Below are 23,681 nucleotides of genomic sequence, written 5' to 3'. Positions count from 1 at the left end.
GTGCCTATCCAGTAACAGAGACTGCAATATACTCTTTAATTTTTTAATCTAAAAGTTTCTGGTGCCCTAATCTTGCAAATGAAGAGGTTACTAGAATATGTAAAAAAATTAAATTAGGGCAAAACTCAGCCCAAATGTTAAGAATTTTCCTAACTAGGGGCTCTAAGCTTGTAGTTGTACAAAGAACAAACACACAAAAAAATTTTTTCATCTCAAATAAACTCCAACATACAGCAGAGGGAAAGGCAGTGGAGGATATCATAATGCCACTAGGCTAAAAAAATGGGCAGAATTACTGCAATAAGGTTCAGTTCAGTCGATTTTCAGTCATATCCAACTCTTTGTGACCTCATTTGGGACTTTCTTAGCAAAGAGTGGTTTGTCATTTCCTTCTCCAGCTCATTTTACATCTAGGCAAATAGGGTTAAGTGACCTGCCCAGGGTCACACAGTAAGGTCCAAGGGTGGATTTGAACTCAGAAAGATGAGTCGTCTTCCTGATGCTAAGCCCAGTGTTATCCATTGAGTTACCTAGCTGGTCCACTGCAACAACGAGGGGTTGATTAAATCTCCAGAGACAAATGGGAGAGACAAGAAAGAACAGCGATCAAAGAAAATGTCACACACTAAACTACCACCCCTTCCCTGGAAAAATTATAAGAAAATCCTGAAAAGAATTCACGAACACCTCTATCCATCAGAAAGGATGTAGTACTAGATGGCAAATTCTACTCTCAACAGTAATATCCTTTCCTTGTAATTCCTCCTTAAACTAGAGGCAGTTAGGTGACACAGTGGAGTGATGGCAGGGCCTGAAGTCAGGAATATCTAAGTTCAGTCCTCGCCTCAGGTATTTACTAGTTGTGTGACCCAGGGTTAATCATGTAACCTCTGTCTGCCCCAGTTCCTCAACTGTGAGATGGTAATAATAATACTACCATCTACCTCCCAAGGTTGTTATGAGGACTGAATGAGATGATACCTGTAAAGCACTACAACACTCAGCACATTAGCAGGTACTTAATAAATATTTCCTTCCTTCTTTCCTTCCCTCCTTCAAGACTGTGGTAGAACTGTAAGGAAATGTTTGTCTCTGAATTACAAATTCAGAATTCTAGTTAATTCTCAAACCCCTATTCCAGCAAGAAGAGAAAATGACTAAAGAAAGAATCTGGAAGATAAACTTAAATTTAGGGGACTAGAAGAGTTTAAAGGAGTAGTAGTCAAAAAGGTAGGAGGAAAGCAATAAAAAGAGACTACGGGGGAGGGGCTAATCAATAACATCAAATGCTGCAAAGAGAATAAAGAGGATTTGAACAATGAAAAAGGTCACTGGATTTGCCTATTAGGTCACTGATGGGTGACAATGAAGATACAGTTTCAGTCAAGGTCTACATACTGAAACTAGGTTGCAAGAGGAGGAGGAGTAAGTAGGTAGATTGTCAGGAAGCAGAGGTAGTGAGTATAGACAATCTTCAAAAAATCTGTCAGTGAAAAAGAAATAGAATTGTAGACCAATGGGGTAATCAGGTTAGATGATGGTGTTTTTTTTTTTAATTTTATTTTCCTTAATGATAGGAAAGACCTAAGTAGGCATATGAGAAGACCATGAAGAGAGAGACTGAAGATGCAAGAGTTAGGAGAAATGACTGACAGTAAGATCCTGGGAGAGTAAAAAGGGAAGAGAGTCAAGGCAGAGACAGATGGTAAGTCTTGGTAAGAATGGTCATCTCATCTCCTAAAACAAGAGGAAAGAAAAATGATGAAGAAAGAAGTTTTGAAGAAAGCAGGTAAGGAGTTAAGTCAACAAATATGTATTAAGTTGAGGCAACTGGTAGCACAGTGTAGAGAACTGGGCCTGAAGTCAGGAAAACCTGAGTTCAAATCTTCAAATACTTAACTAGCTGTGACTGTGGGTAAGTCACTTAGTCTCTGTTTGTCTGTTTTCTTCATCTGTGAAATGGGGAAAATAACAGCATCTACTACCTAGGGCTGCTGTGAGGACCAAGAAAAATAATACTTATAAAGTACTTAGCACAGTGTGTGGCACATAGTAAGTGCTATATAAATGTTAGCTACTATTAAATTCTAATACCCTGCTAGATGCTAGGATTACAAAGATGACACAGTCCTTTCCTATAAGAGGTTCCCATATTCTAATCAATCAAGACACAACAGGCATACAAAAACAAATAATTCAAAGTAGAATGTTACGGAATAAAAATATCTACTAAATACCTACTGTGTACAAATCACCATAAGTGATGTGTATGCAAAAACAAAACAATGTATTTCCCTTAAGAAAAAAGAAGAGATATGATATGATCGGAGATAATTATATAAAGACATTCTGAGAAAGGGGAAATCACAACTAGCTAGGAGGATGAGATAAGGCCTCACAGAGGAGACAGCATCTGAAGACAGACAAAACCCTCTAGAGAGTAAGAAATCTGCAAGACTTCATGGGAGAAAGGCACCTGTGCTGGGCCCTGAAGGAAGAAAAATATTTCAACAGGAGAGGTAAGGATAACATACTAAAAGGATGGAAGACAGCCTACACAAATACATGGAGGCAGGACAGGGCTAGAATACACTGAGACATAGTAGTACAACTCAGAGTAAAGTGGGAATCAAACTAACCTGCTAAAAGCAAAGAGTATGGTCCAAAGAAAATAATTTGTCCAAGTGCATGCTAACTAATTTGTTGCAAAGCCAGACATGGAAGTCTAGTCTTCTGATTACCATGTTCAATGCCCAATCAAATGCCATGTTGAAAAGAGGAGGGTAGCAAAGACAAATTTCCCAATTTTGCCCAGGGCTAACTTTATAAGGGGCTATTGACACTGAAAACTGAAAGTTGCTTAGTCTGGCTGGGAAAAACGGTATGAAGGGAGGTGGGGTAGTAATTCCTGAAACTACAGGTTAGCAAATTCTCATAACAGAGACAAATGAAGTAATGGGAGGAGGGGAGGTGTCTTGTGGTGATGCTTCTGAAAGCTACCGAGAATAGCATGACAAACTATATCCCTTCTCTAGATTTGATAGGCCAGTAAGATGAAAGAACGACTTGAGTTGGAATACCTCTAACTCACCCAAACTTTACCAAGATACTAAACAGCTCTTAAAACCCTGAAGAGTTTAATATGTAAATGTGATGAAAAACTGATTGAATGAAATGAAATGAGAGAATTTTCCCATCTGAGATCCCCCCAAAACTCCAGCCACTTATTTTCAATTAGATGTCTCACTGGATTCTCAAATTCAACACGAACAAAACAGAATTTATATGTGTTTCTCCCAAAATTGTTCCTCTTCTAACTGTAAATTATGTCAGTGTCACTTCTACTTTTCCAGTCTCCCATGTGGAAAATTTTCATTGTTAACACATAAACCTATACTTAATAAACACCATACTTAATTAATATTTGTTGAATTGAATGCCTGGAGTTTGTCTTATTATGCCTCTGCAACAAAACCCTTTTGATGGACCCCTATTACCTGAACAAAATGCAGCAGGGTGTAGTGGAAAGAGCGCTGGATTTGAAGTCAGTAGAGACCTGGGTTCGAATCCCACCTCTGATACTTAGTAGTTGTGTGACCATAGGCTAGTCACTTAACGTCTTTGAGCCTCAGTTTCCTCATCTGTAAAATGGGGATAATGATACCTGTAGTACTTACTCAAAGGGTTATTAAGAGGAATAAATGAGATAATGTTTGTAAAGTGCTTTGCAAACCTTAAAATACTATAAAATAACAATTATGATTTTAATCTTCAACATTAAAGTTCAAATTCTTTAGCACAGCATTCAAGACTCTGCAATTCAAGTCAACATATATTTATTAAACACTAAGAATTAAGCACTGAGAAATAAAATTTTCTTCATTTCTAATGAGATGTTTCCAGATACACGTAGGTAAGCGACCATGCGAGGTAAACTGAGGTAGGAGAGAAAGCTAGCAGCTGTTGAAGGATTCAGAGTAAACTCCTGAAGAAGGAACTGTGTCAACTGATCCTTAAAGAAGATAGGAATTTTAAAAGGTAAAGATCAGGGCAGAATGGAATACAAGAATAGTTATGTTTAAAAAGGTATGCAAGATAAGTTGGAGCCAGATTTAAGAAAGCTTTAAGTACCAATGGAAGGAGTCTGTATTTTATCCTTGAGGCAACAGAAAGTCACTCAAGTTTTTTGAGAAGGGGAACAACATGTTCAGACTTGTGCCTTAGGTAGGTTATTTTAACAGCTGTGTATAAAGATGATTGGAAAACAGAAGATACTAGAGGGATAGAGACCAACTAGAAGACTATTATCACAGTACAGATAAGAGATAATGGAGGCTTAAATTAAATTGTTGGCCATATGCACTCACTACACTTAATTTTTAAATGAATTATTATCCATAATATGAATAAATTAAGCCAACACTATGCCTATATAAACCATCTATGTGATAGATGCTGGGGATAAAAAGACAAAAATAAAGTAGTCCTTGCCCTCAAGAAGTTTATATTCCATCTGAGATTTCATGTACCTACACATAAGTATTCACAAAACATACAAAATAAAGATAAGGTCATTGTTTTTAGGAAGTAATATCCCAGTAGATAAGAGGGCCAGTCTTGGAGTCACTCCTTACAGACAAACAACCTATACTATGTGAACATGGCCATTCAGTTACTCTTTCAGTGCTCTCAAAGAACACTCTAATACTAACTCTCTAAATTTAAAAGGAGCTGTTAATCTGCATCAGCAGGAGTACTATAATTATATATCTGAAACAGCAACAACAAAAGATAATCAATTTAAAAAAACAAAATGTTTCAATATCAACTAGCTATGAACTATAATTAATGTGTACATTTTTTTTTAAGCACAAAGAGATAACATTCAGGCTAAAATTAAATGATAAAAAAGAAGAAAGATATGAGATACATTCAGGGAAAAATAAATGATAAACCACTAATATGGAGTATTTTCTTGTTATAATGAATTATAATAAGACATTGGCACTTCCCTACTTCAGAGGAATTTTATAAATGAAGATTTTTACAAAAGATATGAAGATCCCTGAAAAATCCTGGGAGACAATTTGGTATGGTGGAAAAATTTATTGGAGTGGAAGTCAAAAGGCCTGGGATTTAGTCTTGGCTTTCCCCCTACCTAGCTGTGTGACCTTGGGTAAAGTTGTATAACCATCTTGGGACTATTCTATAACAGGTATCATGGTCTACACTTCTTCTATCTATAACAACAAAAGGGTACAGCCACCTATAAAATTCTGTGCAATTATTTTTAAGTTATTTTGACTATCTGATTACAGGATGAGATACAGGAAGAGTTATGTTGGATTTTTTCCACATTCTTTTCATAGGTTTTAGATTGTAGGAAAATTGGCCTTCACAATGAAGAGCTAAAACTGGTCTACTAACAAGAACTGTATTTTTTTTTTTATTTATAGGACTTCTGAATCGTATTTCAGATATGCTAAATTTAAATTCTTATTTTTACTTATGCTAAATTTTTGTTTTCTATGTTAACAAAAAGCAAATGTTCTTCCGAATGTTGAAATGTACATGCTAAATTAAACAGCCCTCTCTATCTTTGAAAACTAAGGTCAATACAGAATGATCTTCCTAGTAGCCAACTACAGACACCTTCACAATTCATGATATTTAGAAAAATCAGGCAAAGGATGTGTGCACACAGAACTGCCACAGCAAGGAAAACAGTGCCCCCTTGTGATTACTGTACAATTAAAGTAGATATTTTAAAAAATGCATCAGTGAAATTTTAATAATGAAAAAAATACTGGGATTTCCTCTCTCCATCTTTTTCCTTCTTCCTCCTGTTCCCCTCAAACACACACACACACACACACACACACACACACACACACACACACACACACACACACACACACACACCCATATCATATATTTACCAGTCTAGTGGAATTTCCCAATTAATTAGTTTACCTTACAAACAGTAATAGATTTCAGAAGTTATGTGAATATGACAAATTAAGCCCTATTCCTTACAGCAAAGGTACAGTCCAAGTACTTATAGTGCTTCTGTAAAGCAAATCTAGAGGCTTAATTTATTAGATGAATCAGGAAAAAGATTAATCCTGGTGTAGTAGAAAGAACACTAAGGGCTTAGAGACAAAGAATGCAAACTGATGTCCTCGTTCTAATACCAAATAACCTATGTGACTCCAAGCAAATCACTTCTCTGCATCTCAGTATTCTCATCTGTAAAATGAAATGGCTTGACTACCAAATTCTTTGATCTACAATTTAGTCTTCTGTGGAGCAAATTAAAGTCGTGGTTTGTACCATATTTGGGTTAACTTTAAATTTTGTAATTTGTTGCAGGTTTCCCAAAAAATACAAGGTTAATTTTCAGCAGTATTCCACTTAACAATATTCACTTCAGTTTAACATGACTTATCAATAAGATCTCAGTGCCTCAGTATACATTATGAGCTATCTTTAACTGTAATAGAGAATTTAATAATAGTATTACTATGACAATTCTGATTTCCAACAGGGACAACAAAAACCTTTGTCAACTCATTCTTAACACTCTCCCTTTTGAAGTTTTCTACATATGTTTCTTAAACTATAAAGAGCAGACAAAACAAAAAATAAATAACATGGTGTGAAAAGATTCATAATCACTATATTTGATAAGTTTAAACTTTTAAAAAACCATGAACTTCACAACCATATCAATATATTCTAACTAATGAACATATACCCTCATCTTAACTAATCTGCTTTAATTTATCTGAATTAGGAATGACAGGGCTAAAATAATACCTCTGAGTCTCCACTTTCCTCATCTGCAAAATGAAGAGATTAGATGAGGTGATCTCTAAGGCCCCTTCCAGTTCTGTGAGTATTAACACACACATTTCTTTCAGCGAAGTCATATCACATTCCTTAAGTACATTTTTATTCTGAGGTTTTCATTTACCTACATTAGCCCTTCTCAGTAATCTGTGAGCTGTGCCTCCAATACAACATCTGTAATGTCTTTACATTTTTAGTTACCTACAGCCTGCTATTATGACACGTAATGCCTTAGAAATTTATTTTGTAGATGAGCTATGTCACAATTCATTCAACAATCATATTTATTAAGTGCCTAAGTAGAAAGGAAATGTGTATAGAAATAAAGGGGATAAGCATTCTAAGCATTCCAAGTTTAAGTGTTCCTCTTTACCCTAAGTTCAATATTTGCAAATGTCTCAAATCAAACCTGCCACTTAGTTGCACAATGGTAAGTATTAACTTTGACCAAGAAACAACTTCTAATACTACATCACAAGTTATAGATCCAATTATCAATGGAATTTCATTTCTTCTGTTATAAAATCTATTCCTGATATAAAATGTCTTCAGCAAAATGTGTGAATTTTGCATAGATAATAATATGTGTATTTTTCTAGAGCAAACAGGCTTATACAAAATTCTCACAACTCTGAGGTAAGTAGTACAAATATTATCTTACAGAATAACAACTTCAGAGTTGGATTTTCAGATCTCTAGTACAAGGGTTATTAACCTTTGTTGTATTGTACCAAGAATCCCTTTAGTAGACTATTGAAGCCTATGGACCTGACTCAGAATGTTTTTAAATACATAAAATTAAGAGTATCACAAAGGAATCCAATAATAATGAAAGTTATCAAAATACTTTTTTTTATTTTTTTTTTTGCAATGATGGACTTTTATTACACTTCACCGCTCTCAGCAAAGTAATGATCCAAGACAATTTCAAAAGATTCAGGATAGCAAATGCTGTCCACATCCAGAGAAAATACTATGGAGTGACAATTCCATGTTCAATGGGCTACTTCAGGGTCAGAATCTCTCTCTTGCTCTGGGCCTCATCTCATATAGAGCTATCTTCCTGACCCATATTCACCATCACACCCTGATGTCTGGGGTACCCACAACAATGGAAGGGAAGGCAACCCAAGGGGCACTTGTCTCCTTCAAAGCCAGCTTTGCACAATCTGGAGCAACTGTCAAAATGAGGGCAGCAATATCATCTTCCAGGGTAAATTTTGAAGTGGCAAGTTTAAACCCTGGAGCAGCAGGAGGTGGCAAGTGCAAGCTGGGTAGAAGACATCACAGCTGGATGAAATTGTTTAATTTTTTAAGAACTAGGGAGAAAAATCTGGCATGTGGTAAATACTGTAGTAATAAATTATTGCCATGTCTTTAATTGACTGTATTTACTCCATACCAAATATGGCGGTTCTGATGCCATTAGATGTGATTACTAAAATGTCAAGGGAAATAGGATGACTGATTTTCCCTGTAACACCTTTTGGAAATGCATTCTATTGAACTGTTTTTCTCTTGTCTTATAACTTAAAAAAAAAAGCTGATTAAGGCAGGTTACTTTTGATCTCAATGCTGTTAGATCTCAAATGAATCAATTATCGAACAAAATATTTGGAATATTATGAGGAATATTTTGTTTTAATTAAGAAACTAATGATAATGATAAATGACTTACTGCTGGGAGAAAAGCACAGCAAAATCCCCTGATGGAGTCTATGTGAGATTCATTCGGGTGTAGCCCTGTTAACAGTGTTTAGAGATTCTGTAAGGCTGCAGTTTAAGGCACTAGGATCTCTCCAAGCCAAAGTAAGGAAATTTATGGGTTAAATTTTAAATTATAAATGAGTTTCATTTGTGATCATTTGGAAAATCATGAATTATATCTGTTAATATTTAGCATATAGTAAAGCTACATTTGTGAACCAACTATTCACTGGATGTAAACTAGTGCTCACCGTTTTTCATTAAGATCCTAGAACGGGCGGAACCAAGATGGCGGAGTAGAAACACACAAATATGCTAGCTCCGAACCCACAGCCCATGAAATATCTGTAGTAAAGAGCTGCCAATAAATTCGGGAGCAGGAGAAGCCACATAATAGTGGAGCGGATAAGATTTCTGTTCCAGAGGGACCTGTAAACCTCTTGCAAAAGGTCCGTCGCGCTGCGGACTCGGAGCCCAGCCCTGCACCAGCCCCAGCAACGAGAGGAACAGATCCGAGCAGACTTCAGGGACGGGATCTCCAGCAGCCACGTGGGTCCCTCCACTCGCAGGTGACGGGGGTCGGTGAGAAGGTCTCTTTGGTGGGTCGAGAGGGGAGTGGGGTGCCCCCATACTCAGGCCCCCTCGGAAGGCAACAGCGGAGGCGGGAGCAGACCGGGGCTCCCCAAGCAGGCAGGAGCCTCCATTGTTGAAGGTCTCTGCATAAACCCCCTGAGGGAACTGAGCCCATGAGGCAGCCCTGCCCCCACCTGAGCAGCTGAACTTAATCTCACACTGAATAGCAGCCCTGCCCCTGCCCAAAGCACTGAGGCTGGGAAGCAGCATTTGATTCTCAGACCCCAAGCGCGGGCTGGGAGGATCAGGAGGTGAGGTGGGTGTGAGGAGAATATTCAGAGCTCAAGTCACTGGTTGGGAAAATGCCCAGAAAAGGGAAAAAAACCAAGACTATTGAGGGTTACTTTCTTAGTGAGCAGGTTTCTCCTCCCCTCCCTTCTGATGAGGAAGAGCGGTGCTCACCATCAGGGGAAGACACAGAAGTCAGTGCTTCTACATCCCAGCCCACTCAATGGGATCAGTTCTGGGACAAGGTCTTAAAGAGCCCAAACAATTTTCAAAATCATGATAGAGAGGTGGAGGAAAAACTGGGAAGAGTAATAAAAGACTTGCAAGCAAAGTATGAACAACAGATCAGCACCCTGCTAAAGGAGACCCAAAAAAATGCGGAAGAAAATAACACCCTGAAAAATAGGCTAACTCAATTGGCAAAGGAGGTTCAAGAAGCCAATGAGGAGAAGAATGCTTTCAAAAGCAGAATTAGCCAAATGGAAAAGGAGATTCAAAAGCTCACTGAAGAAAATAGTTCTTTAAAAATTAGAATATGGAACAGATGGAGGCTAATGACTTTATGAGAAACCAAGAAATCACAAAACAAAACCTAAAGAATGAAAAAATGGAAGATAATGTGAAATATCTCATTGGAAAAACAACTGACCTGGAAAATAGATCCAGGAGAGACAATTTAAAAATTATGGGCCTACCTGAAAGCCATGATCAAAAAAAGAGCCTAGACATCATCTTTCATGAAATTATCAAGGAAAACTGCCCTGATATTCTAGAGCCAGAAGGCAAAATAAATATTGAAAGAATCCACTGATCACCACCTGAAAAAGATCCAAAAAGAGAAACTCCTAGGAATATTGTGGCCAAATTCCAGAATTCCCAGGTCAAGGAGAAAATATTGCAAGCAGCTAGAAAGAAACAATTCAAGTACTGTGGAAATACAATCAGGATAACACAAGACCTAGCAGCTTCTACATGAAAGGATCGAAGGGCATGGAATAGGATATTCCAGAAGTCAAAGGAATTAGGACTAAAACCAAGAATCACCTACCCAGCAAAACTGAGTATAATACTTCAGGGGAAAAAATGGTCTTTCAATGAAATAGAGGACATTCAAGCATTCTTGATGAAAAGACCAGAGCTGAAAAGAAAATTTGACTTTCAAACACAAGAATGAAGAGAAGCAAGAAAAGGTAAACAGCAAAGAGCAGTCATAAGGGACTTATAAAAGTTGAACTGTTTACATCCCTACATGGAAAGACAATATTAGTTAACTCTTGAAACTATTCAGTATCTGGGTACTTGGTGGGATTACACACACACACATGCACACGCACGCACTCATAGAGACAGAGTGCGCAGAGTGAATTGAATAGGATGGGATCATATCTTAAAAAAAAAAAAATGAAATCAAGCAGTGAGAGAGAAATATATGGGAGGAGAAAGGGAGAAATGGAATGGGGCAAATTATCTCTCATAAAAGAGGCAAGCAAAAGATTTTTTTTTAGTTTGGGGAAAAAGAGGGGAGGTGAGAGAAAAATATGAAGCTTACTCTCATCACATTCCACTAAAGGAAGGAATAAAATGCACACTCATTTTGGTATGAAAACCTATCTTACAATACAGGAAGGTGGGGGACAAGGGGATAAACAAGGTGGGGGGGACGATGGAAGGGAGGGCATGGGGAGGAGGGTACAATTTGAGGTCGACACTCACAGGGAGGGACAGGATCAAAAGAGAGAATAGAAGTAATTGGAAGCAGGATAGGATGGAGGGAAATATAGATAGTCTTATATAACACGACTATTATGGAAGTCATTTGCAAAACTACACAGATTTGGCCGATATTGAATTGCTTGCCTTCCAAAGGGAGGGGGAGGAGAGGGAGGGAGGAAAAGAAGTTGCAACTCAAAGTTTTAGGAATAACTGTCAAGCACTGCTCTTGCCGCTAGGAAATAAGAAATACAGGTAAAGGGGTATAGAAAGTTATTTGGCCCAACAGGACAGAGGAGAGGATGGAGACAAGGGCAGAGAGGAATGATGGAGAAGAGAGCAGAGTGGAGATGGGGGCAATTACAATGCTCGGTGTTTTGGGGTGGGGGGAGGGGACAAGGGGGGAGAAAATTTGGAGCCCAAAAATTCTGTGAAAATGAATGTTAAAAGTGAAATAAAAAAAAAAAAGATCCTAGAACATACTATTTGTGCTGATCGTCCACCTTCTCCAACATTCTACCAGCCTGCCTCCCCAACATTTCCTAGTGGTGGTTGTTGCGCTCTTTTACTTACTCAGCGGATAAAAGCTTTTTAATTTTTATTGGCAAGCTTTACTCTGAAGCCCACCTGCAGTGGCCAGATGTACTCCCCCTTCCTTTTGACTATCTACAGACTAGACTAAGGGGCAGTTTGAAAACCTATCAATTACTTATTTGGATATAACTGGGAACATATGTGCATGTGGTGAATTTTGTCTCCAACAACTATACTGAATGTATGGAAAGGTTAATGAATACTGCCTGAATCTGAACCAATGCTGTTAAAGATTACTGTCACATGAACACAACAACTATATTCTGGCTGTAATACGTGATGAGATGAAGTTCCTAGGGTCTCTCCCCAGTGTGAATGCTCTGATGTTTAGCAAAACTGGAGCTCTGTGTGAAAGTTTTTCCACATTGATTACATTCAAAAAGTTTCTCTCCACTGTGGATTTTCTGACAGGTAGTAAGCTGGGAGCTCCTTCTGAAAGTCTTTCCACATTGATTACATAAGTAAGGTTTCTCTCCAGTGTGGATTCTCTGATGTGCAGCAAGATTATAACTCAGTGTAAAAACTTTTCCTTAATGGATTACATCTAAAAGGATTCTTTCCAGTATGGATTCTCTGATGTCTACTGAGATAGGAGCTACATGGGAAAGCCCTTCTGCATTGATTACATCTATAAGGTTTCTTTGCAGTGTGGATTCTGTGATGTCCAGCAAGATGCCTCTTCTTTGTGAAAGCTTTTTCACATTGATTATATTTAGAAGGTTTCTCTCCACCGTGGATTCTCCAGTGGCTACTAAGAGAGAAGCTACCTGTGAAAGCTTTTCTGAATTGATTACATCTATAAGGCTTCTCTAAAGTGTGGATTCTCTGATGTGCAAGACCCCAGGCTAAGAACCCTAATCTAGTACAATCCCTTTAAGACACAGTCAACAAGTTAAATGATCTTTGACATCTATATCTAAGGGGCAAGTAGGCCTATTCCATTTGGGTTCTGCTACTTAATACACCATCTATAACTGCATTCAATTTACACAGATCCAAGCACCAATTCTCAGATTAGAACCATCCTTCAAAGTTGACATGGAACTATGAATAACTACTCAACAACTACTCTATGAGTAACTTGATCCCATGAGTTCTAATATTATCTAATCTATATCTCTCCATCATTTACACAAGAATAATATGAAATACTCTGTCAGGTTAAGGGATTTGGACCAACCAAGAACACCAGATTTTTATACATTATGATAGCCTAAATGGTATGACTCTGCAAGCCTAAATCTGAAATAAACATTCCATATTTTATTTATATTTTCATCTATATCTAGATTTTATTTTACCTAATAGTTTAGATTAAATCAGAATTCAAGCCTCACAATTTTTTATGGGAATATTAATTATGTACAAATCATAATTAAGACCTACTTTATTTAAAGAATAAATTATACTGAAAACTTTAAGCTGGATTCCCTAAAGCAAAGACTAATATAATAGATATTTTTAATGTTTAAAGCAAGTTAATTGGCATTAGATGATTTGCAAGTAATTAAGGTAGAGTAGCACAGCCTTAAGGAATTACAAAGAAAATTAACTTCACATAATCGTTATCTAAAGAAAAATAGTCTAGCAGCCAGAAAACCTTGGTTCCAGTCTTATCTTTCCCATCTACTTGCTCTGTGACTTTGGTCATGTCACTCAACAATGCTGGACCTGTTTCCTCACCTGTGAAGAAATCTGACTAGATGATATCTGAGGCCTATTCCAGCTGCAAAATTCTTTTATTCTGTTTTTCCTCCATTAAACAGATTTTTTTTTTGAAGGGGGCTGGGGTGGGGAGTTATAAAAGCCTCTGGCCTTATAATTAAATCAGGATGGATATTCCCTATGTGCAAATGCTCTCCACTGACAGAAACTGACAACTGCTCAGGGAGGATTAACTTTTCTGAAATGCCCCTGTAGCTCCCTGAGTGAAGTGTGCTAGAACTGCAAAAGGCCTTTTCTGGTTCTCTAAAAGGCAACAGTTAACAAAGAAAGAAAGAAAGAAAGACTTACTTGGCCATAGTAGGAGAAGGCTATTCAACACGGATAGGCATCAAGGACACTTTAAAAGTTGATTCACCTGAGAGAAGCTTACTGTCGTCTACCAGCCAAGCATAAGCGTCTCCTGGCTCAGTATGTCTAACACAGGTCTACATCCTTTTGAAGTTTCACTAATATGGAAACCGGGGCAGCTAGGTGGTACAGTGGATACAGCACCAGAGCAGGAGTCAGGAGGACCCGAGTTTAAAGCTTACCTCAGACACTTGATACTCACTAGCTGTATGACCTTGGGCAAGTCACTTAACCCCAACTGCCTCATCCTGGGTCATCTCCAGTCACCCTGATGAATATCTGGTTACTGGTTTCAGATGGCTCTGGAGGAGAAGTGAGGCGTGACCTGCACAGCCCTCCCTCATTCAGAACAAAATTAAGTGCAAGAAATGTCATCATTTCTCTGATGGCATGGTCTTCTTCGGCAAAGGAGGACGAACACACAATATAGAAACCACTATCTTAGGAACCATTTGTAGGGAGAGCAAGATCATTTCTGTTTATGAGCCAGTAGTGACATTGACATGGAAGTTAAACTAATTATTAAATAAATAAAATTTTTCAGAGAAAATTGTCTACAATCAATGCCTCCACTTCCCTGCCTCCCTTCTTAACCTTTTACTGTCTGGCTTTATCATTCAACCAAAATTGCTTTCTCCAAATTAGGCCATCTGGCAAAAACTATCTTTTCTTCCCTCATCATCTCACTTACCTCAGACCCCTTCTTCCACTATGTCCTCCTTCATTATTATCTCTGATGAAGAGGTGGCCTTTCTCTTTGCCACGGCAATGCCCTATACATACACTCTTGATCCAAAACCCTCTCCTCTTCTTCAGTAGACAGCCCCCTTTATCTTCCCATTCTCTGATTTTTATCTTCTTATCTACTGGATCCTTCTGTTGCCAGATCACATCACTAGTTATCACTCTTTATCTCTTTTTCAACCAAACCTATTGAGAAATCTACCTACGCTAGGTACCCTGACTTCCTTTCCTCTCACCCATTTTCAAACTCGCTTCCAACTTCTTCTGTGAATTGAAAATGTTCTTTCCAAAGTTACCAAAATTTTTTTAATTGCCAAATCTAATGCGTTTTTCTCAATCCTCATTTTAAAAAATCTCTCTGTAGCCTTTGATACAGTTGAACATCTCTTGCTGGATTCTTTATCCTCTAGTTTTTGTGACAATATAATGGTTTTCCTCTTACCAGTGTAACCACTCTTTCTTAGTCTCCTTTATTGTATCTTCATCCAATTGTTGCCACTAACCTTAAGTAAGCCTAAGGCTCTGACCTGGGCTCTCTTTTCCCTTATCATCTCATCATCTCATACTGGTGATCTCATCAGTTCCCTTAAGTACAATTCTTCTCTATGCAGATGATTCCCAAATCTATCTATATCTAGCTCCCTAGTCTCCTTCCAGGCTCCAGTCCCACATCAACAACTGACTTTTAAAAAGCTCCAACTGAATGTCCCATAAGTATCTCAAACTCAGTAGATTCCAAAGAAATCATTACCTTTACCTCCTAACCTTTTCCTCTTTTCAATTTTCCTGTTACTGCTATCTTCCCAATCACCCACTTTCATCCTTGGTGTCATAAGCCCCCACATGTGATATCTGTGATACTTGTGACAGTTATGTATTGCTACAAGCAGGTCGGTTTGCTTTTGTAGTAGTTCAAGCACTATTTTTCCTCAAACCCAAAGGAAGACATTGTGTCACTAATAACTCAGTGCAAGTGAATTGGCCAACTACAGGTCCCAGGCCACATCCCACTTGGTCACTGTTTGGGCTCTGAATAGCTCAGAGTGAACGTAAATAACTATTATTTCTGTTCTGGCCAGAAACCCCGAGGGTCGTCCCTTCCCAGGCAGAATTTTTTATTTTTGGCCTCATTTCTTACCTAGCCATAATCACTAAATGGGGGTTGCCTCAGTCAAACTTAAGACCTTAAATAGGCCAAGGTTTCCCACTGCATATGGGGCCATTTCCAGTTATCCTGATCTACATCTTGCCACTGGACCCAGAGGACAGACTGAGGCTGGTGACTTTGCACAGCACTCCGTCACTTAAATCCAATTCACTAGCATGTCATGTCATCACTTCCCTGATGTCATGGTCCTTCGAGAAGGAAGAACACTGTAAGGGTATGTCATGTCAGAGTTTCGCCACCAGGTGGCAATCTCCTGGAAGCAATGGTCCAGTAGCCCTTTCCGTTCTCTGGAAGATGCATGAGAGAGACATCTGCTACGCATTGATAAAGTTCACACAGAAGCACAAGGCAGATTTGCACCTGTTGGTAGTCAGCCTTGAAGGAAAATAATTCCTGAAACAATGTACTTTTTGGAGAGAGCTAGAGAAAAAGGACAGTCAACATACTTCTTGGCCACCCTATTACTTGGGAAGCACAACCAGTGGAAATGCAGGCTAGAAAAAAGTACAAAAGAGGCTCTGACTACATAGGTCTGAAGGGGAGGGGTTTGATTCAAGAGCCATGAAAGCATGTTTACCTTCTGGGGGTTAGAGGCACAAATCACTGAGGGAGGGAGAACAAGTCCCTTGACTTCTCTAGGCCTAAGTTTTCTTATTTATCAAACAAAAGGATAATTTCAGTAATGACTGAAAAGGTGATTCTGAGGCAAGTGGCAGACCTAAGAGGATAATTAATAAACTGACAAAACTCAAAACAAATAACTTTGAAAGTCTTAAGAAGTCTGAACAAATCACTACTGATTAGAACAATATAATAAAAACAACTCTGAAGTACATCACACCTATCAAGATTGGCTAATATGACAAAATGGGAAAATAATAAATGTTGGAGAAGATGTGGGAGAGTTGGAACACTAATGCATTACTGGTGAAGTTGTGAATTGATCCAACTGTTCTGGAGAGCAATTTGGAAGTATGCCCAAAGGGCTATAAAAGAGTGCGTATCATTTGATCCAGCAATACCACTTCTAGACCTGTATCCCAAAGAGATTATAGAAATGGGGAAAGGAACTACATGTACAAAAATATTTATAACAGCTCTTTTTGTGGTGGCCAAGAATTGGAAATTGAGGGGATGCCCATCAACCGGGGAATGGTTGAACAAGTTGTGGTATATGAATATAATGGAATACCATTGTGCTATAAGAAATGATGAGCAAGAGGACTCCAGAAAAATCTGGAAAGACTTATATGAACTGATGCTGAGTGAAATGAGCAGAACCAGGAAAACATTGTACACATTAACAGCCACATTGTACAATGATTGACTTTGATGGACTTAGCTCTTCCCAGCAATGCAAGGATCCAAGACAACTCCAAAAGACTCACAATGGAAAATGCTATCCATGTCCAGAGAAAGGACTTTGGAGTCTGAATGCAAATGGAAGCATATTATTTGCTCTCCTTTTCTTTTGTTGTTTTGTTTCCTCTTTCTCATGGTTCCTTCTATTAATTCTAATTCTTCTTCATATCATGACTAATGTGAAAATATGTTTAATATGAAAGCATAAGTAAAGCCTATATCAGATCACACATCATCTTGGGGAGAGGGGAGGAGAGGAAAATTTAAAACTCAAAATCTTATGGAAGTGAATGCTGAAAACTAAAAATTAATTATTTTTTTTAAAAAGTTGACATGACAACGATCAACCACAATTCCAGAGGATGGATTATTAAGTATGCTACCCTACCTCCTGACAAAGATTTGATGAATTCAGAGAACAAGGGGAAAACATACATTTTTTTGGATATGGTCAATGGGGAAATTTGTTTTGCTTGACTATGCATGTTCGTTAGAAGAATTTTGTTTGTTTTTATTGGAGGGGAGGGCAAAAGGGAGGGAAAATGAACTTTTGTCAATTGAAAAAATAAAAATTTAACAAACATGAGATAAGACTAGTCTATTACTTCAACCAATCACTCTCTAAGATCTGTAATTATCTTGTCTCTCCATCCCATGATTCCTGGCCCCTACTATCTGACTCCTGTATTACTACATCTCTAAAATGATATTCCCATTTCTACTTTCTCTTTCCTTAATTTATGCTGTGAAGATTAAGTGAGATATTATGTGAATATATGTACAAGGTATGTATTATTTTGCAAACCTTAAAGGGCTATATCAATGTTAAGATAACTATTATTGTTGCTATTCTGAATATATAATGAATCTTCCTAAAATGCCATTTTGATCATTATGTAGTTTTACTCAAGGTCTGTAGTGAAGTCCCTATGGCCCTGACAATAAATCTAAACTCTTTTTGCCTTTAAGAATTTCTATAATTCGTGTCAAGACAATGCATTCACTACTAAAGAAGCCCACAACAATATATTACAAGGCAAAAATTATTTATAAAAGTCACATGAAATATAACTTTAAAATTCAATCACCAATATTTATGGCTAAAATTTATAAGTATTTAAACATACTTAAAAAACTTTACATTGAACTTTTTTTTAATCATCATTTAATTTTTGTCTGCCTCATTCATCAAAGCAGCTCTTCCAAACTTTTTCCTTCTTTCTTAAACTTCCCATGCCCTCTCCTTCCCCACTCTCTCAGCTGAGAACCTTGCCTCATATTTCACTGAAAAAATTGCAGCCTAAACCTCCCCCTTCCCTCCTCCTCTATTCTCACAACACCGAGATGACTTCTGCCTCTACCTACTCCTTCTCCTCCACCTCCCAAGATGAAATGGCCCTTCTCCTTCCTAAGGCCAATCCCTCTACACAAACAAGTGAACCCATTCTATCCTGTTTTCTCTAGCAGATCATTTCCACTCTCTCACTTATCTTGAATTTCTCCCTGTCTGTTGGCTACTTCTCTACTGCCTACTGATATGCCAGTATCTTCACTATAGTCAAAAAACCATCACTTGGTCCAGTCATCCCCATCATCACCCTCTAACTCTCCTGCCTTTTGTAGCTAAACTCCTTATTGAAGTCCATGATAAAAATGAAGAGAACTGGGGATATAACTCTGTCATTCCATAGATGGAGAACTACCTACACCTTGACATCAGTAAATAAATCAGTGCTCTTTGGGAGTAATGTAATAGTCCACTTAATTGTACTTTTATCTAGCCTGTATTTTTTTAACATATTCATAGGGACAATAATATCATCTGTAAAATGATAATCAACATACCTGTCATACCTGCCTTGAAGGGCTGTCGTGAGGACCATGACTGTATGTACAGTACAAAATGGTAGGAGGGGATAGGGGATACTAATCAATGGTCTTTGAGGTCTCCTCCAGCTCTAGATACAGTACTATGATAATGTTCTATAAACCTCCAGAGTATTTCAGAAATGTCAGGTATTATCATTATGGGGCCACTGAAATAAGTTCATCAATAGATACACCTTCTCAGGGTAATGATCATGAAACATTCACTCTTGTGCTAAAGAATGGAGAGAGGTCCAGCAGTGTGATTTAATTCCAGGTTAGGTTCATTCTGAGACCCTGAAAGACAGCTGATACAAGTCTACCACAAGTCTCCTGCCCTACTGAAACAGTCAGGGAGTAGTACCGGTGGGTAAGAAGTTGCTGAAAATCTTCTGAGGCTTTAGATTTCCTCAATAGAGGACTGTCTTCTCCCACATAGGTTGCAATCTACTATGTCACCTGGTCTGAGAAACAGAACTTTCATCTGTAGGTCAATTTATAGGAAAATCTTGAGGTAGAAAATGAAGAATGATATGAGGTGGACCAGGAATTCCAGCAACACTTCCAGTACCCAATAAACAGATTTGAGATTGTTAATAAAACAAAGTGAAGGTGAGAGAGATCACTCCAATTGCTACTAGAGCAATAACTTCCCTCTGTCAACATTATCATATGATCTCACATGCTTATATAGCACTTCCATTCCACCCCCAACCTCTACAACTGCCTAACCTGAATAGGGTTGTCTCTTTTGTAGCATGGCTACCTAGGCTTAAAGTACTAACAGGGATGCCACAAGATTCTCAATTCTCTTCAGGAAAAGACAGTCACTGCAAGATGTCATAAACAATTGACTTGGTTTTTCCCTCCATTATTATCTATGCTGTCCTAGAAATTCACCATAAGAGGTCTTCCAAAATGCCAGGACCTTTTTTCACTTCCTCCTGTTATCACAATGGTATCAGTGGAGCACTCGGGCTGTCCACCTATCATCCCTCACTCCTGTCAACATGGCAAATTCATCTTCTTGTTGCCTCATTATATTTCCCTAATGATATCTTTAACTCTAGTTCCTCTTCAAAGTCCGTCATGTGTTATATGTTGCAGTCCACTCATATTCACTACCCTATGTACACTCATTTTTAATTCCACTGTATTTGGTAAAACGTTAGCATTAATAACACAGGGATTTGTTTCTGGGAGAAGTTTGAGATCATTAAAAAATCTTTCAATTTCAAAGGCAAGCCTCTTGCTTACTTTCCTCTTACTGCTTGACTCTGGGCCCATTTACTAATGGCAAACCTCCTAGGTTTTCTATCTAACTACATGTCCTAATGTGGGAAATAGACACTGTTCATTCATTTGGTTTCTCCTACTAACCATCAATGGATGGCTCCTTAGTAAACTCTCTGCTAGAGAGTAGATCAAGGCAGAAAAATATTTTTTTAAATTCCCAGTACCCAGAGAATAGTAATGAAACAAATCTAAAATCATCATTTAATCTCACTTAGCATTTGAAGAGACTGTTGGAATATTCAGTATCTTCCAGCACAACAAATTGTGATTTTTTTTAAAGGAGGGTTATCATTTCAAGACCACTACAAATCTAAATATATTGAGCTATTTAAACTATAACTGTTTTTAGAGAGTACTATACTGATTAGCATTTCTGCAACATCATGTTACTTAACAATGAAAAATTCTGATTCCTACCTAACATGTTGGTAAACACACAATATTATTTTGTTAATAAAAATACAATGGCATTATGAATGGTAAGGAAGATGAGCCAATCATGAAGTAAGAGTATGAAATATTAAAAGACCTATAAGAAGGCCTCTTGAAGGATTTATGCAAGGACAAAGACAAGAGTCGCACAGAATGAGAAGCTATCAAAATACTGAAGTTGTCAAGTCCATAAAAATTAGCTACCAAGACGATACAAAGACTAAGACACCAAAAGCACTCATATATTGCATATTGCATGAAAACATGCATGTTTTTTTTCTCGTTCTGCACTGCTTCTCTCTCTCTATTTCAGAGTTTAATTCCAGACACTTTGGGAGCCCTCTAACATGTAAGTTACATTACATAATTAATTTATTCATTCAAAAAAAGGTATTTCTTATCTTTCTAGAGTCAGAAAAATGAAATGCACCAAAAAATCATACAAATCCATACATACTATGCTGTTCATTTCTGAAGACTCATAACTTCCACATGGATGGACACTCCCAATGGGTTCCAAACCCTCTTCATCCCACATGTATGTTCCATCAGAGCTATCAGATGGGGAGAGCTCAAATGAAGAACCAGCTCTGTAATCCATATCTGGAGAAATCAGATTATTCCCCGTAGTGTGCTTGGTGCATTCATTCTTGTCTTCTACTAATTAAAAAAGGAACAAAAAGGTATTAATTCACAACACAATGTAATAATTACAGATTTTTCTCAGGCTTTAACAAACAGGCTCTAGTAACTTGGTGGGTTTTAGCAAAAATTAACCAAACTCAACTTAAGACTGCAGCACTTTTTAAATTCTCAGCAAAAATAATAAGCAATGCCTCATGCCAGAATTTTTAAAAATACCTAGTTATTTTCTGTTCTAACAGAAAAAAGCACAACTTAGTTCTATTCACTTACTTAAAAATGTGTATAAAAATCCAAAATTCTCCTAGCAGTGTACTTTCTAAAAACATTTGTTTTTAGAAACAAAACAGTTATTCTAAAAACAACTAAGACTAAAGACTCAAGGTTGGAAAATCACCCAAATATTAGTTTAGTGTCTAAATAGCTATGAACTTTGCACCATGTTTACTGCCATTCTTGAAGGGTTCTCAAAACTGCCATGAATTTTAACAGCATCTTCAGTTAATTTAAGAGCCCACAAGAATAGTCACAAGTCACCAGTTCTACCAACAAAGCACAAAAACAATAACTTTAAGGCAAGGATTCTCGTGCATACAGGTATTGTCAAGCCTAGGTTCCATACTCCACTGGTACATTATGAGGACTTCTAAAGAGAGGTAACACTTAATAGTCACTAACCATACCTGATAATATGAAATCCTTACTCCCTTATGGCTATACATTCATTTGCCAGTATAAGGGCTCACACTGGAACTCTAAGAAGATAGTTTCTACTGCCAAAAGTAAGCAAAGTAGAAATAAAAATAAGAAACTAAATATGCAAGGGACAAAAACATCACTAGCAGAATAAGTGCTATTCTACACTGTCTGAAGAAAAACTTTTTACTGGCTACTCTGAATATTTAAGCATTACAAAAAAAGCTTCTCTTTTAAAATGCCAATCTAATAGACAAAAAAAGATATGATCCATTTCAAAACAACCACCTGGCATTTCATATTTGTCAATCTCGTACAAAAAGAATTATTTTTTCAAAAGTACTGATTGGTTTCTGGCACAAGGTTAATAGGTATCAGTATACCTGAGGGCTCTCAATCCTGGGTCCATTGCTCTCTCTAATCTCTCTATAGTTCAGAGGTTTTTAACCTGGGTATAGATTTCAGGGAGTCAGTGAACTTGGATAAGAAAAATTTTATCTTTATTTCCACTAACCTCTAAGTGAAATTTATTATTTCCTCCTATTATTTAGAAACGCTATTCTGAGGAGTCCAAAGGCTTCACCGGACTGCCAAAGGACTGTATGAAATGAGAAAAGGTTAAGAACCCCTGGTCTAGATGAGTTTATCCATTCCCATTAGACTAATTAGGGCCTCTATGCATTCAACTCTCAGATCCATACATTCAGCCTCTGTCTCCCTTCTCAACTACAGTTCTACAATACTACCCATTTGTCAAGCATCTCTAATTATATATCTCACAGGCATCTCAAACTCAACATTTCTTCTTAATTCAATCCCAGATTTTCCTTTGGCTTTCCCCTCTATATCCCATTACATTCTCACATCTTTTCACAGAGCATAACAGACATTTAGAAGCCCCTGTATTGCAAGTGTCCAGTCACATGGTTGAGATTGCTACTGCCACTGAGGCAAGAATGGAAAGCCTGGCCTAGACAGTACCTATAGGACTTTATTAGTCACTCCTATATCAAACATGTTACAACTGATGGGCCTTGCTGTAACTGCTAGCCCAAAGAAGCAACAGAAACTAAGATAGAAGCAGAACCCTACTACAAAAGTTTATAACATAGAGAACATATTTAATAAAGTTTGTTGAACTGTATGGAATTGAATAATTCCTCCCTAACTTTTACTTCTGTATGATGCATGTAGGCCTCATCACACTCAGTCCTTCTCTCCCTCCTTCTTTCTTCTTATACCGACCCCCCACTCCAGGTCTCCTCCTAATGAAAATGTGAAGGCAACCTACATATTCAGTGAAAAGACCACTGGATTTGGTATTGGAGGTCCTGGGTTCAAATCCTTGTCCTGTGTGACCTTTGAGTGTCTCACTTATCCACTTACCAAATGAGGGGGTTGGCCTAGAGAGCCTCTAAGTTCCTTCCAGCTCTAAATCCTATTATTCTAAGAAATACAGCACTTAAAAGAGAGGTTACAGAGATATATGATTAAGCAGAGGACAAAATCATTCATTTTGTTAACTATGCATTGCCAAAAGGGCTTTTTAAAATTATATCAGTGGAGCATGTGCTATCAATTACTGACTTACATATTTAACTAAAAGACAAGAGATTTGGGGCTCTAAACTCAAATCTGTCACTAGGTAGCTGTATGACATTGACCAAGTCACTTGACC

General features: G+C 37.7%; 1 protein-coding gene across 17 annotated transcripts in view; it reads right to left on the bottom strand.

Moving 5' to 3' along the window:
• CCSER2 (coiled-coil serine rich protein 2) overlaps window positions 1–23,681 on the bottom strand; it is a 123,960-nt gene that overhangs the window by 77,486 nt on the left and 22,793 nt on the right. For 9 of the 17 annotated variants that reach the window (XR_011971555.1, XR_011971554.1, XR_011971556.1 and 6 more), the window contains exon 3: window positions 21,123–21,325. The exons of 1 other annotated variant lie outside the window; for it this stretch is intronic. Coding sequence is in view for 9 of the 16 variants with exons in the window: in XM_072628532.1 (XP_072484633.1) it covers window positions 21,123–21,325 (203 nt within the window). In the remaining 7 variants the exon portion in view is untranslated. Of the gene's footprint in view, window positions 1–3,497; window positions 3,642–6,819; window positions 7,353–21,122; window positions 21,326–23,681 lie in introns of those variants that run through there. 7 more of the 17 variants (XM_072628533.1, XM_072628530.1, XM_072628536.1 and 4 more) reach the window with 6 other exon arrangements.

Source organism: Notamacropus eugenii, chromosome 1 (genome assembly GCF_028372415.1).
Source record: "Notamacropus eugenii isolate mMacEug1 chromosome 1, mMacEug1.pri_v2, whole genome shotgun sequence".
Classification (NCBI taxonomy): domain Eukaryota; kingdom Metazoa; phylum Chordata; class Mammalia; order Diprotodontia; family Macropodidae; genus Notamacropus; species Notamacropus eugenii.
This window is presented reverse-complemented; position numbering and strand designations above follow the sequence as displayed.